General features: G+C 41.5%; 1 protein-coding gene across 1 annotated transcript in view; it reads right to left on the reverse strand.

Moving 5' to 3' along the window:
- Window positions 1–12,769, reverse strand: part of TRIM9 (tripartite motif containing 9) — a 117,727-nt gene that overhangs the window by 40,443 nt on the left and 64,515 nt on the right. The window contains 2 exon segments of the mRNA XM_010389463.2: window positions 7,442–7,564; window positions 9,882–9,977. Of these exon segments, the coding sequence (XP_010387765.1) occupies window positions 7,442–7,564; window positions 9,882–9,977 (219 nt within the window).

Below are 12,769 nucleotides of genomic sequence, written 5' to 3' on the forward strand. Positions count from 1 at the left end.
TGCTTTTTTCTTTCATTTCTTTTCTTTCTTTTTTTCTTTTTTCTTTTCTTTTCTTTTTTTTTTTTTTTTTGAGATAGGGTCTCACTCTGTCACCCAGGCTGGAGTGCAGTGGCACACTCACAGTATACCACAGCGTCAACCTCCTGGGCTCAAGTGATCCTCCCACCTCAGTCTCCCTAGTAGCTGGGACTACAGGCTCATACCATCACACCTGGCTAATGTGTATATTTTTGGTAGATATGGGGTTTTGCCATGTCGTCCAGGCTGCTCTTGGGCTCAAGTGATCCTCTCGCCTTGGCCCCCCAAAGTGTTGGGATTACAGGCGTGAGCCACCGCACCTGGCCAATGCTTTTTCCTATAGTACTCTCTCTCATCATAGGTTTTGTTGGGATATCACGAATGAACTACAGCCTAAGTAAACACTAACATTCTTTCTCTATTTCAAAAAGTTCTTTCCTAAATATAAGCTATGCCTTCCCATTATAGTTTAAAACAATTTCCCCTAAGCATAAGGTAATCCTTTAATCCTTTTTGTTTAAGGTCCGGTACAGTTGTCTTCTCAGTATCTGTGGGGGATTGATTCCACGATTCCCTGAGGATGCCAAAATCCACAGATGCTCAATTCCCCGATATAAAATGGCATAGTATCGGCATATAACCTATGCACATCCTTCTCTACACTTTAAATCATCTCTAGATTATTTGTAATACCTAATACAATGTAAATATGTATTATATTGTATTGTTTAGGGCAGGGGTCCCCAATCCCCGGGCCGTGGACTGGCACTGGTCTGTGGCCTGTTAGGAACTGGGCTGCACAGCAGGAGGTGAGTGGCGGGCCACCTCCTTTCAGATCAGCAGCGGCATTAGATTCTCATAGGAGCAGGAACCCTACTGTGAACTGTGCATGCAAGGGATCTAGGTTGCCCTCTCCTTATGAGAATCTAATGCCTAATGATCTGAGGTGAAACAGTTTCATCTCAAACCATTCCCCCCACCCCCCACCCCCTTGCAGCTCTCTCTCTAATAATATTAATAGCAACATCATATTATTAATAACATTAATTAACACAATATTAATTATATTATTACTAATAACATAACATCAATGATACTATGCCATTTTATATCAGGGACTTGAGTATCTGTGGATTTTGGTATCTGCAGGGAATCGTGGAATCAATCCCCTACAGATACTGAGGAGACAATGGTACTCCATGGAAGACAATTGTCTTCCATGAAACTGGTCCCTAGTGCTGAAGAGGTTGGGAACCACTGGTTTAAGGAATAATAAGGAAAAGTGTGTACATGTTCAGGAGAGACTTTTGTTTTCAAATATTTTCAATCCATTGTTGGTTGAATTCATGGATGCAAAATTCATGGATATGGAGGGCTGACTGTACTTTTAAGATGCAAGCTTGAAGAGTTTGTTCTCCATGGGTCCTTTTGATCAGGAGGGAGTTTCTATGTGTCCTGTCATGTCCTAAAGCATGATGACCAACTGATGCTTTGAATTAACTGTGTGAATTAAAGGTGAAGTGCTTTGGCTATTAGATCTTTCCAGTAAAATAAAGAATTCTCCTGTTTTTTTCCAAGAGTAGAAGATTATCTACCATATCATTGTCACATTCACTAAAACTTACAGCATTTAACTTAAGAAAGAGCATCGTAAATTTCTCACATGCCACCACTCTCCCCCATAGTTTAAGGCAAATATTTTCCCCATTCTCTGGAAACCACCTTCTATACTAATGTTACTAATTTACCCACACTGGCAACTCATCATTTCAAAGGCAAGTCTGAGGCTTTGAGTTTTTAATCAAGAAAAGGATCATTTAGGCCTTTAAATAAAACACACACCTGTTTTTAGGAAGTCTTGAGGTTTTCAACAGTAAAGCTGTGAAATTTCTGTTCTAGAAGTGTGAATATCACCAATGCTTTATCAATAAACACGGAGTGGAATATGCAAAGTATGCTCTTAACGTATAGAATACTGTATCCCCGTACAGAGAAGTTAATGAAAGAAGAAATTCAAGACATTGGGAGAGAGAAGCTATTGGGCAGTCCCAACCACACAGGAGAACATTTACCACTGACGGCGGGTTGCAATAAGAGTGAAGCAGTATGATGTGTTGTAGGATGTGAAGTGTAGCAAGGTATAGTGGATTACTCCATCCTCCTCAAAGTATGAGTTAGGTGCCTTCTGGAGGTAAGAGGTGTCACCCGCATCTAGGTTGAGGCAAAGAGTACTAAGGAAGTTCTGAGACTGACTTTGATTGGCATTGCCAAAGTGAGTAGGGAGCTGTTCAGGGGTGTGACCCCTAACTGAGAGGAACTCCAGCTGTGTGTGGGGCTTCCTCGTGATTCCATGGGTAGCCTGGGCACCCTATCCCATACAGTCTCTCTTGTGATTTTTGCTCCTACATGGTGGGAAGCAGAAGACTGCAAAATAATGCCAAATGAAACTCTGAAAGGAATTCATCATTCATGATGGGCTAGTAATCAATCATAATTGTGGTTAAATAATTAGAATTGGTTTCTACAGACTTCTGCTGAGGGCAACTGAAGGCTTCAAGCTCTTCCAGTGTGCCTAATTTTTCCAAATGTCTTCATTGTAATGGAATAACTGAGTTATTTGCCATTAGTTTTACAGGGATTGAGGTAGTTCTTGGCTTGAATTAGTTCCTTTTTCTTTCTAGTAATGACTGTAGCCAGTCAAATGGCATATATTTTTAATTTTTTTGTGAGCTGGAATTGCCTGCCTGCCTTCCTTCCTTCCTTCTTTCCTTCTTTCTTTCCTTCCTTCCTTCCTCCCTCCCTCCCTCCCTCCCTCCCTCCCTTCCTTCCTTCCTCCCTCTCTCTTTCCCTCCCTCCCTTTTTTCTTTCCCTCTTTCTTTCCTTCCTCCCTCCCCCTTTCCTTCCTTTCCTTCCTTTTCCTTTCCTTTATTCCTTTCTCTCTCTCTCTCTCTTCTTTCTTTGTCTCTTTCTCTCTTTCTTTCTTTCCTCTCTCTCATCTGAATCAAAGGATTATTTGCCTGTTATAAAACAATGACAAAATAGCTGCAGTAAGCAGTTCATATGCCAATAATATCCATAATGTAAATTTGTGTTCTTAATATGCAATATAATTAATTTTTGGCAAACATAATGGGATCATAACAGGCAATACATGGTAAATAATAACAAAGATAATGGTGAAAATAATGATAATTATTCTAACAAAATGCAAAGGTTACACTAGGCCTCAAAATCAAGCATTCTACAGATAACTACAATTGGCACATGGAGGTCCTCAGTAAATATTAATATGAAGACTGTGTAACATGGTAAGCTTTATCATCAGCCCTCAGCATCCTTGCTGAATAATTTTGTTGGTATGTTAAATTTACCAACCACATATGGTAACTGGAAACTAGAATTTTTCCCCAGAATCATTTGGAATAACTGTAACATTTTTTTCTTTCAGAGGATCTTAGAGTTCAAAGGTAATCAAGAAAATACATATCGCCTCTTACTATTCAATGTGTGAATTCATTCTAAAATATTAGACAGCACACATTTAAGACAATTTCAGAGTTACGTCAAATTGTGAATGTTACATAAACAAAAATAATTTCTAGATATGTCTTTGGGCTTATCAAGAGAAAGTGGCATATGTAAAGTTTCTGAAGAAAGCACAGATCTCATTAATGGCACAATTTAGTTTAAGTGTTGTCATAAATCCCCTGCGAGGAGCACAGACAGGAAATTTAAGGCTTTCTTCAGCTACAGCAGACCTGGGAAGGATGTTAACACAATGGACAGACCAAGACAAAACACCCAGGGTCCAGTGTGCGCTGCTGACTGTTGGAATATTGCCCAAGTAGCTCCAAATAAGAGTTAGTAATATTTTTCTTGGAAGCTCGAAAACACTTCTTCCCTCAGTAGCTTTCTGACATTCGCGTTAGTTCACCACATTCGGAAAACAGATATTTGGTTCCCAGCATTTTATCAAACCACAGAGTAGGATTAACTATAATTTACATTTCAAACAGTTTTCCTCAAACATGTCCACATCTGCATATGTCTCAGAAGCTGCTTTGCTTTTTTTAGCTCTCCAAACTTTGTGAACTATTTTATACAATGATCAATTATGAATTCATGCCACTAAAGAATCTCCCAGGTTAACGGATAATAACACCAGTGTATGGGCTAATTCTAGACTATGAACTATGGTATCATAGAAAACAAGCCCCTGGAAACAATTCTTCAGTGTGTTGAATGAAACCATATTTCCAGTCATTCTCTCTCGATCACAACATAATAGTTAATATACATTAAAGATTGTGCTAAGTGCTTTGCAATGCCCTGTGAGGTACCACTTCTAGCCTTATTTTACAGACAGAGGAAATAAATTTTTGAGTCACAGACTTGCTCAAGGTGAGAAACCTAGTAAGTGAGAAAGTGTGTCCTCTCACCCCAGCCTCTATGACACAGAACATGGGCTCTTTACCACTCAGTTCCATCTTACTTCAGAACCAGAACTATTAAATCTGTTCAAGCAATCAGTGCTTTCAGAGAGGGACATGAGTAGATTATAAAGACTGTGTAAATACACACTCACTTTCCAGCATCCCTAGTTTTTTGGATTGCTCTAGGAGAGAGTTGCCAGAAAAATACACACACAACTCCTCTCTTTGTCAGCAAAAAGCAGGCCCTCAGAGAACTCAGCCAAAGGGAAGCGGAAGAACATAAGATTACCCCTGCAGGACAGTGAGTGACGGGTTAGCCAACAAAGATAGAAAGAAGTACTGTGCTTGGCAAGTGATGTCTATAAAAGGCCAGTCTTTTCTCACAAACCTGAGTAGCAACAAAAGTGACAAGAAAGGGAAAAGGCAGGGGGAGAGAAGGAGAGCGAGCGAGCCGTGGAGGCCTGTATCAGTGGTCATGACGGTGTGAGTGGCACTGGTGGCTGTTTTTGGAAGCAATGACAGATATAATCAGCTGAAAACAGCAGAGAAACAAATCACTCGTGACAGAAGACAGAACAGCTTTGCTGCTGTGGGGGACAGCCAGCCACCTGTCTCTGGTTTCTGCAGTCCTTTGAGGTCTGGGCAGGAAACTCCAGCCTGGGCAGGGTGGAATGAGGGCAGGCAGCTGCCTCTGCTCAGCCACCCCCAAATGCATCCGCATGCCCTGCCGGGGCAGCCCAGCCAGTACAGATGGACCATCAGAGGAGGGAAGAGGACATAGTCACACGATGTGGCATCCCAGCGATGCGTGAAAGCCATTCCTGGGCAATGACATCTACAGCCACAACACAGTCCTTAACTGATTTTCTCACAGTCCTGTTCTGCAGAGGCAGCACAGAGCAGGAGGGCAAGCGGGCTTCTCATGCCTTCTGCCATTCTTTGATAGGGATAAATGATGCATTCTCAATCATCAAAAAATTCCCCCTTCCCTCCAGATTGCTGCCTTTATGTCTCTCCCATATAGAAAAGCTGGAGTTGCCCTACCATCACCATGTGACTGTCGCAAACTGTTCACCATATTCTTTTAAAAAGTGCCGGGAAGTGTTTGCAATGTTTCAAAAAAGATATTTCCATTAAGAAAAAAGTTAAAATGTTATGGCTAGGTACTTAAATAGTTGGTCCACTATTTAGTGGGGCAAACTGTTCAGTTTCATTTGTGGTTTTATTTTATACAGTTCTATGTGATTCAAATGATATTTTGAGGACTGCTATAACAATAAAAGTTACGGGTTTCTGAAGGGTGCTCAAATTGAAGGGCTATAGTGACAGTTTTTTAGCCATGTTAGGCCAGGTGCTGGATACAGAAAACATCCATTGGTCCTCAGGCCTAACCAGATGGACCAAGACCACAGTGCACATGTGCTAATCACCCTCTTCTTCCCTGACAGCTTTGCCGATTCCTGCAGGTAGGAATGTAAGTGGTCATTAACACATACTTCCTATAATTTGGACTGCTCAGGTGCCAGCTCTTGAGGTACTCTGTGACCATTTTAGCTGCAAGTAGTTTTGCCCTGTCACAACTTCTGTGACATTGGGCACCTCTCTCCTGGAAGCCCACTCTCTACCTGTGTTGGGGTCAGCTGTGGGTATAACTTATCTCTTCCATTGAACTGTAAACTCCATAAGGGCAGGACTCCTTCTGAGCCACCTTCATTTCCCTCCCTCCTCCTGCTCCCCTGCCCAGCACTGTGAGCATATAGTCAGACCTCATTTCCCCCGTTCATCCTAAGCCATGCCAACACTGCACACTACATACCCACCACCCGCCAATAGCCACTCTGAGGCCTGCTGGCCACATGTGTGGGCCTCAGCTGATTGTCTACTGCTGGACCCCCTCTGGTTTGCTCTTCTCATCCACTCATCCTTCCTCTCACATCTTGTTGCCCTGCACCAATGGGGCGATAGATGGAATATTAGATGTCTCCTGGAGGACCAGTCCTGCCAATAGGGTCCCATTCTTATAGCCAATTGATTCCACTGTGTCATGACAAAATTCTGTGCAGCTTCCAACTGTAAAGTCCACTTGAGAAGTTAAGACAAATCATGCTGATTTTCTAGAAAGTACAGATTCTATTTCTCAATTCAAAAGTACGTTTTTGCCTCTGTATGGCCACTCTATCTAAAATTTCCACCCCCATCCCCAGTACTCACTATCCTCTTACTCTACTTTTAAAATTTTTCTTAGCACTTTTTGGCTAATGTACTCCACATTTTACCTACTTATTGCTATGGTTTGAATATATCCTCCAAAACCCATGTTGAAATTTAATTGCTATTATAAAAGTATTAAGAGGTGGAGCCTTTAAGGAGTGATTAGGACATGAGGCCCCTGCCTTCATGAATGGATGAATGCTATTATCTTGGGAGAGGGTTAATTATCATGGGAGTGGGCTCCCACTAAAAGGTTGAAGTTTGGCCCTTATTCTCTTGTTTCCCATGCTCGCCTGTCCTTCTGCCTTATGCTATGGGATGATGTAGCATGAAGGCCCTCACCAGAAGCCAACACCATGCTTTTGGACTTCCCAGCCTCCAGAACCAAGAGCTAAATATAATTCAATTATTTATAATCACCCAGTCTGTGGGATTCTGCTATACCAACATAAAATGGAGGAAGACACTTATTTATTATTTATCCCACCTGATAGAATGTAAGTTGCATAAAGGCAAGAATTTTGATTTATTTATTATTCCTATGTCCACAGCAGTTCCTGGCTGAGAAAAGTCACTCAACAAACATTATTTGGGTAAATGAAGGAGTAGGTAGTGAAGGAAGGGATGTGTCTGCTCCTTTCTGGCCAGACCACTGGCTCCCCAAGGCTGTGGGCATCCTTTCCTCCTGTCTATGGGAAGGAATTCTCCCAGCCTGTCCATCATGCCTCCCGGGAGCCTGGCTTGTTGGCTTTATGCTCTTCCCATGATGCAGGACTTACCTTCAGCTTGTGCTCATGCTCCTTGTTGACGCGGGCCAGCAGCTGGGCTTTTCTTCTGTTGAGGGCATCGATGAGGGCATCGCATTGGGCCACCAGACAGGCTTCAAACTCCACACTGTTTTCCTGTGTAATAGAGCACATTTCTCAACTGCAAGGTGCTGGGTGCCTCAGGCTGCCAGAGAAAACAGAGCTCCCCCATCCTGCTGAAGGGAATGAAAAGGAACTCTGTCCACAATGCACATTTGGAAATTTTAAAAAAATAACTGGATAAACTTTATTCTACACTGGTCATGCTTTGCTTTAAATTTAGATTAAAAGGATAAATATTTATTGCTTAAATTTATCAAAAGGAAATCATCTCCACAATTTGAATTATATTAAGTAAAACAAAGCTTTAGTTTACAGAGTTGTGGATGAATACTTTTGAAGGCCACATATGTCCAGCTATGTATGGTGGAAGCTGGCATTCAAAAAGGCAATGAGGAGGGAGTGGGGCATTGCTGAGGCATGAGAAATCATTAAATTCAAAGCAATAAAGAAGAAAAAGGATGGCACTGGTCTTCAATGTTAACAATAATCCAATGAGAACAGAAGTTTATAAGATACTAGCGTAACGGGTAAAAGTACTTCCCCTTTCATTAAGGAAAGCAAATAGTAGGCAGACAAAAACAATCAATGTGTGTAACAGGGATCACCCTGCCATAAAAATCAGATATGACCCAACACCTTGTAGGGGAAAGGCAACTTCATGCTAAATGAATTATAGCTTCCCTTTGATGTTTAAATTAAATGCTGGATATAACATTTTTATTTGATTTAAATCTGTACATGCCATAAACATTTATTTCAAGCAATTCTTTCAATGAGTTATACTCTGTTATTAAGGATAAGCCTTTCAATGAGTAACATATGCAATTGTGATTCTTAAACCATGATCTGAAAAAAAAGTAATTTACAGTAAATGAAAGCTAAATACTCACATATACATTAGTAGTACTTAAAAAGCACCACCCAGTTGAGGAAACTGTAAACTTTTGGGGGCTGGCAAGGAAGGCACAATTTTAATTTATTTAAGGCACAAATTTTAATTTATTACCAAAGTCATAAAGAACTGTGTTTCTTTATATAATAATCAACTGGTAGGCATTTAGTAATTGTTTTCAAATGCAAGGTCTTCATGTAAAGAATGTGTTAGTAATTGCTTGAGCAATGCTAAATTTTGGCTTTCACGGCAATTGCTTTTGAACTCTCAGAGAAGGCCCTTGGAAAACATCATTTAAGAGCTCTCTGTGCCACATGAAGGGTAATATTGGAGGGTGGGGTGAGGGGAAACCTTCCCCTTGTAAGCTCTGTCACTGATTTAGAGCAGAAAGAAAGCTTTGCTCTGATGAAGAGGCCCGGGCAGAGGCAAGCCTGGGGCTGCACATTTTATGCCAGCAGAGTGAAGAAAGAACTGATTGATAAACTCTATTGCTTTGGAAAACAGAAGGAAGTATACAAAACTGCTAGGCTGTTAGGGAATCAAAAGTTTAACATGGGCATGTGTGCCAAAAAAAGGCAAAGAAATCAGTGTATAATTCTTTGAAAGGGTGGCTTACATTTAAAAATCCATTTCTGCCTTGACATGGTTAAATATGAACTTAGTCAACTTACTGGAGGCCAGAGCTGAGGTTATTTCTGTGAGGCAAACCTCAAAACATAAGAATGCTAAACAGTACACAGGGATCATTATTTTAGTGTCTCATACAGTCTATAGTTTTTCTCCTTCAGCTATAGTGGAGAATTTATGAGCTCTTAAATGCTGGTTGAACTGCTGGTCATTGTGTCTAGATAAAGCAATCTGAAATTAGAGTTGCCAGGGGATCATGGTTGAAAAATATTTAAATGTCTAAGCAGAGGAGAAGCATTATTGTGTGTCAGGGAAGAAGAAAAGAAGAAAGAAAGGCAGAAAGGGAGGAAGAAAAAAGAGGAAGAAGGAACAAGGGAGGAATGAAAAAGAAAACAAAGGAAGGCAGGAAGGAAATAAAGGAAGGAAGAAAAGAAGAGAAAACTGTGACCTGTTACCATTAAGTGATACAATTATTACAAGGTGTTTTGGAAACCTACAGGGCTTTACAAACTCAGCAATAAGGATCCTGAATTTACAAAGAAATAGGCCTCTTTCTGAATATTCAGTAGTAGAGAATTAGGACCTCAGTGTGGAAGACAGGAACCAGTTGGAAAATCAGGCTGTGTTTCCAGGTTATTGGCAAAAAGTAACTACCTTAAGAAGGGGTATCTTTGAAGCTGATCTCTATGTGTGTTTGCATGTAAAGAACAACAACAACAAAGTAGGAATTTTCCCACAACACATAAAAGTCAAAGAGGAGAAGGAAACTCTCCCGCCACACAGTTACATATTAACCCACGGGTTTCCTTGTGTCCCAGGTAACGCCCGTACCTGGATCTGCTGAACCATGTTGCGGAGTTGTACCAGAAACTCCTTGGCTTCTTTGGCCCTGTCTGACAGTCCGTTCAGCGCCTGGGAGAGCTGGCTCTGCAAAGACAAAGAAGGAAGCCATGAAGCTGTAATCACAGGAAGCAGCAACAAGGCCACACAGGTGTTTTCAGTGAGACTCAAAACTGGAGAGTCATCAACCTCCTCAGATTCCTCTTATCTGAGGTTAGACCTTTTTGCTGGCATTTGTACGGGTAGATTCCGGTGTCCAAACTCCCTGGGCTCCTGAGTAGTTTCTCCTTGGAAGCAGTGAACACTTCTGGCCACAGCAGTCAAAGGCCCTCACCAGCCAATATCAACCTAGAATTTCTTCATCTCCTTCACTGATGAACTAAGCAATCATTTATTGAATACATATTATTTGCTAAGGACTAAAAAAGCAAAACAAAATAGTGAGTCAGCTGATCTAATTCTTACCAACGTTACTTAGCACCAAGGGCTATTGGTCTGGGATTAGGGCAGAAAGAATGAAGACAGTCAATAACAGGATGAAGGAAGGGGTAGATATTGGTGTGATCCTCTGTGACCACTTAAATATAATCACAAATTCAAAGGGCAGGACGACATTCCACTCCCGCCTCATCCACGTCCTCTTCCTTCTCCCAAGTACAGCCCTGCTGCCCTAGCACATTTGTGTCCTTTCCACACTAGCCTCCTACACCAAGGCTTACTCTCTTTCTTTCTTCCCACACCACCCCATCCATATGAGGAGGCAGTTCTGCTGGGTTGGCAAGGTGTCCAGGTAGGTACTTGCTCTTCCAGCCTCCTCATCTGTTGGGGTGGCGGTGGTACACAATCCTGATGGATGAGACCTAGGTGAAGTCTGCTGGGGACTGAAGGGGTCTAGGAAAGCTTTTGTGTTTCTGCTGATACGGAACCACTGTGATTGATGCAGCTTCTCCCCTGTGGTTCCTGACTTTAGGATGGATGTGATGTCTTCTGGCTCACATGAGGAGAAGGCCAATAAGGTATGGGTGGAGGGATGGGAGGGGAAGGAGCCGGGTTCTGATGGCATCTTTGAGCAGCTGAGCCAGCACCTGAAACCTTCACCACTAGCTTTCTTGTTATGCGAGAACAATTAACTCCTATGTAAGTCACTGTTCTGGACTTTTCTATTGCTAGCAGGAATTTATATCAAGTATCACTGTACTTGATACAAATTCCTTCCCCTCCTAGCAGTCTGGGTCTACCCTTCTGTACCTCAGGTACAAAGACAGACTCCCTTTCCTGCACTGCCTTCTTTGCAAACTAAAGCCTATTCTCCTTGCCAACACAATGATTCATCTACCCTTTCCTTTCTGTAAAAGGACAGAACCTTAAAATTATATCTCTTGGTGCCGTGAATGCTTTTCTCTTATATTTGTCTTTTAAATACAAAGTTGGACACTGACTGTCTAAAAATACGCACACCAAATGCTTGGTTGAGGCAATGTGGGATGGTAGAAAGAACATAGGCTTTGAAAGGTTGCAAATTCTCACTCTGTCCCCTACTAAGTGTGACCTTGAGAAAGTTACCTCTGTCTGAATTACTCCAATGGAAAAGGTGGAAAGAATAGTAATACTTTGTAGTTGGGTTATGGTGAGGGTTGAATGCATTAATCAATGTGAAAACTCCTGCTAGTTAAAGGAATAATTCTGAATTCAGAAATGCCGCCAGTTACTGGCTGTTCAACCCTTTATACATAGTTTTACCTCATCCATAAAATGAGAGGAAGATTACTATTCTTGGGTTTTGTGGGCATTGCATAAGATACTATATCTAAAACCCAGAACCTTACTACCCTACTGGTGCACAATGCGTGATGCTTGCTGATTGTTAACTCTTTTTTTTTTTTTTTTTTTTTTTTTTTGAGACAGAGTCTCACTCTCTCACCCAGGCTGAAGGGCAATTGTGCGATCTTGGCTCACTGCAATCTCTGCCTCCCAGGTTCAAGCAATTCTCCTGCCTCAGCCTCCCGAATAGCTGGGATTACAGCAGTGCACCACCACACTGAGTGAATTTTTGTATTTTTAGTAGAGATGGGGTTTCTCCATGTTGGCCAGGCTGGTCTCGAACTCCTGACCTCAGATGATCCGCCCATCTTGACCTCCCAAAGTGCTGGGACTACAGGTGTGAACCACCGCGCCTGACCAGCTGTTAACTCTTACTTGCTTTCTTCATTCTTGCTCACACAAACACCTGCTGACTGGGGGTATTCGCAGGACAGATTCCTGGAACATGGTCTGTTGGAGAACATTTTTGATCACCTATACTTGGCTCTGTGTATTCAGGCTCCAAGAGGCAAGACCAACACAACTAAGATAAAGCTCAAAGTGAGCCTACAGCTGCAAAATTCTTTATGATTGGGTCTCAGCTACAACACTATTTGGAGTAAAAGTTTCTCCTCAATAACTATTAATATTTCCAAGAGCCCAAGGGATAAAAGAGGGAAAAAAGGTCTCATTTGGAAGAGCAGGCAATAACATGAGATACATATTTTAAAAAAAAATTTTTGTCATTGTTACTTTAGAACTCATATCTTTTTTTTTTTTCCTGAATGAGTAAAAGTTTGCTGGACTACCATAGTTTTCTTCCTCTTTTTATTATAACCTATGTTTAGTAACCACACTTAGATGTTTCAGTACAGAAGCAAAATTGACTTGGTTACACAGAAGCAAAGCTGCCTGGCATCTTGTATTCCAACCTTGCAATTAATTGTGTCTATATAAGTCAGACTTGATACCCATAAAGATTTTTTGACCAGGTGCTGCTGTATACTTAGAAAATCAATTATTCCTAGTAGTAGACAAAGAGTTCTGGTCCCATTTAGTCCCAGGATTTTATATGACAA

The sequence above is a fragment of the Rhinopithecus roxellana genome, chromosome 5, assembly GCF_007565055.1.
Source record: "Rhinopithecus roxellana isolate Shanxi Qingling chromosome 5, ASM756505v1, whole genome shotgun sequence".
Lineage (NCBI taxonomy): Eukaryota > Metazoa > Chordata > Mammalia > Primates > Cercopithecidae > Rhinopithecus > Rhinopithecus roxellana.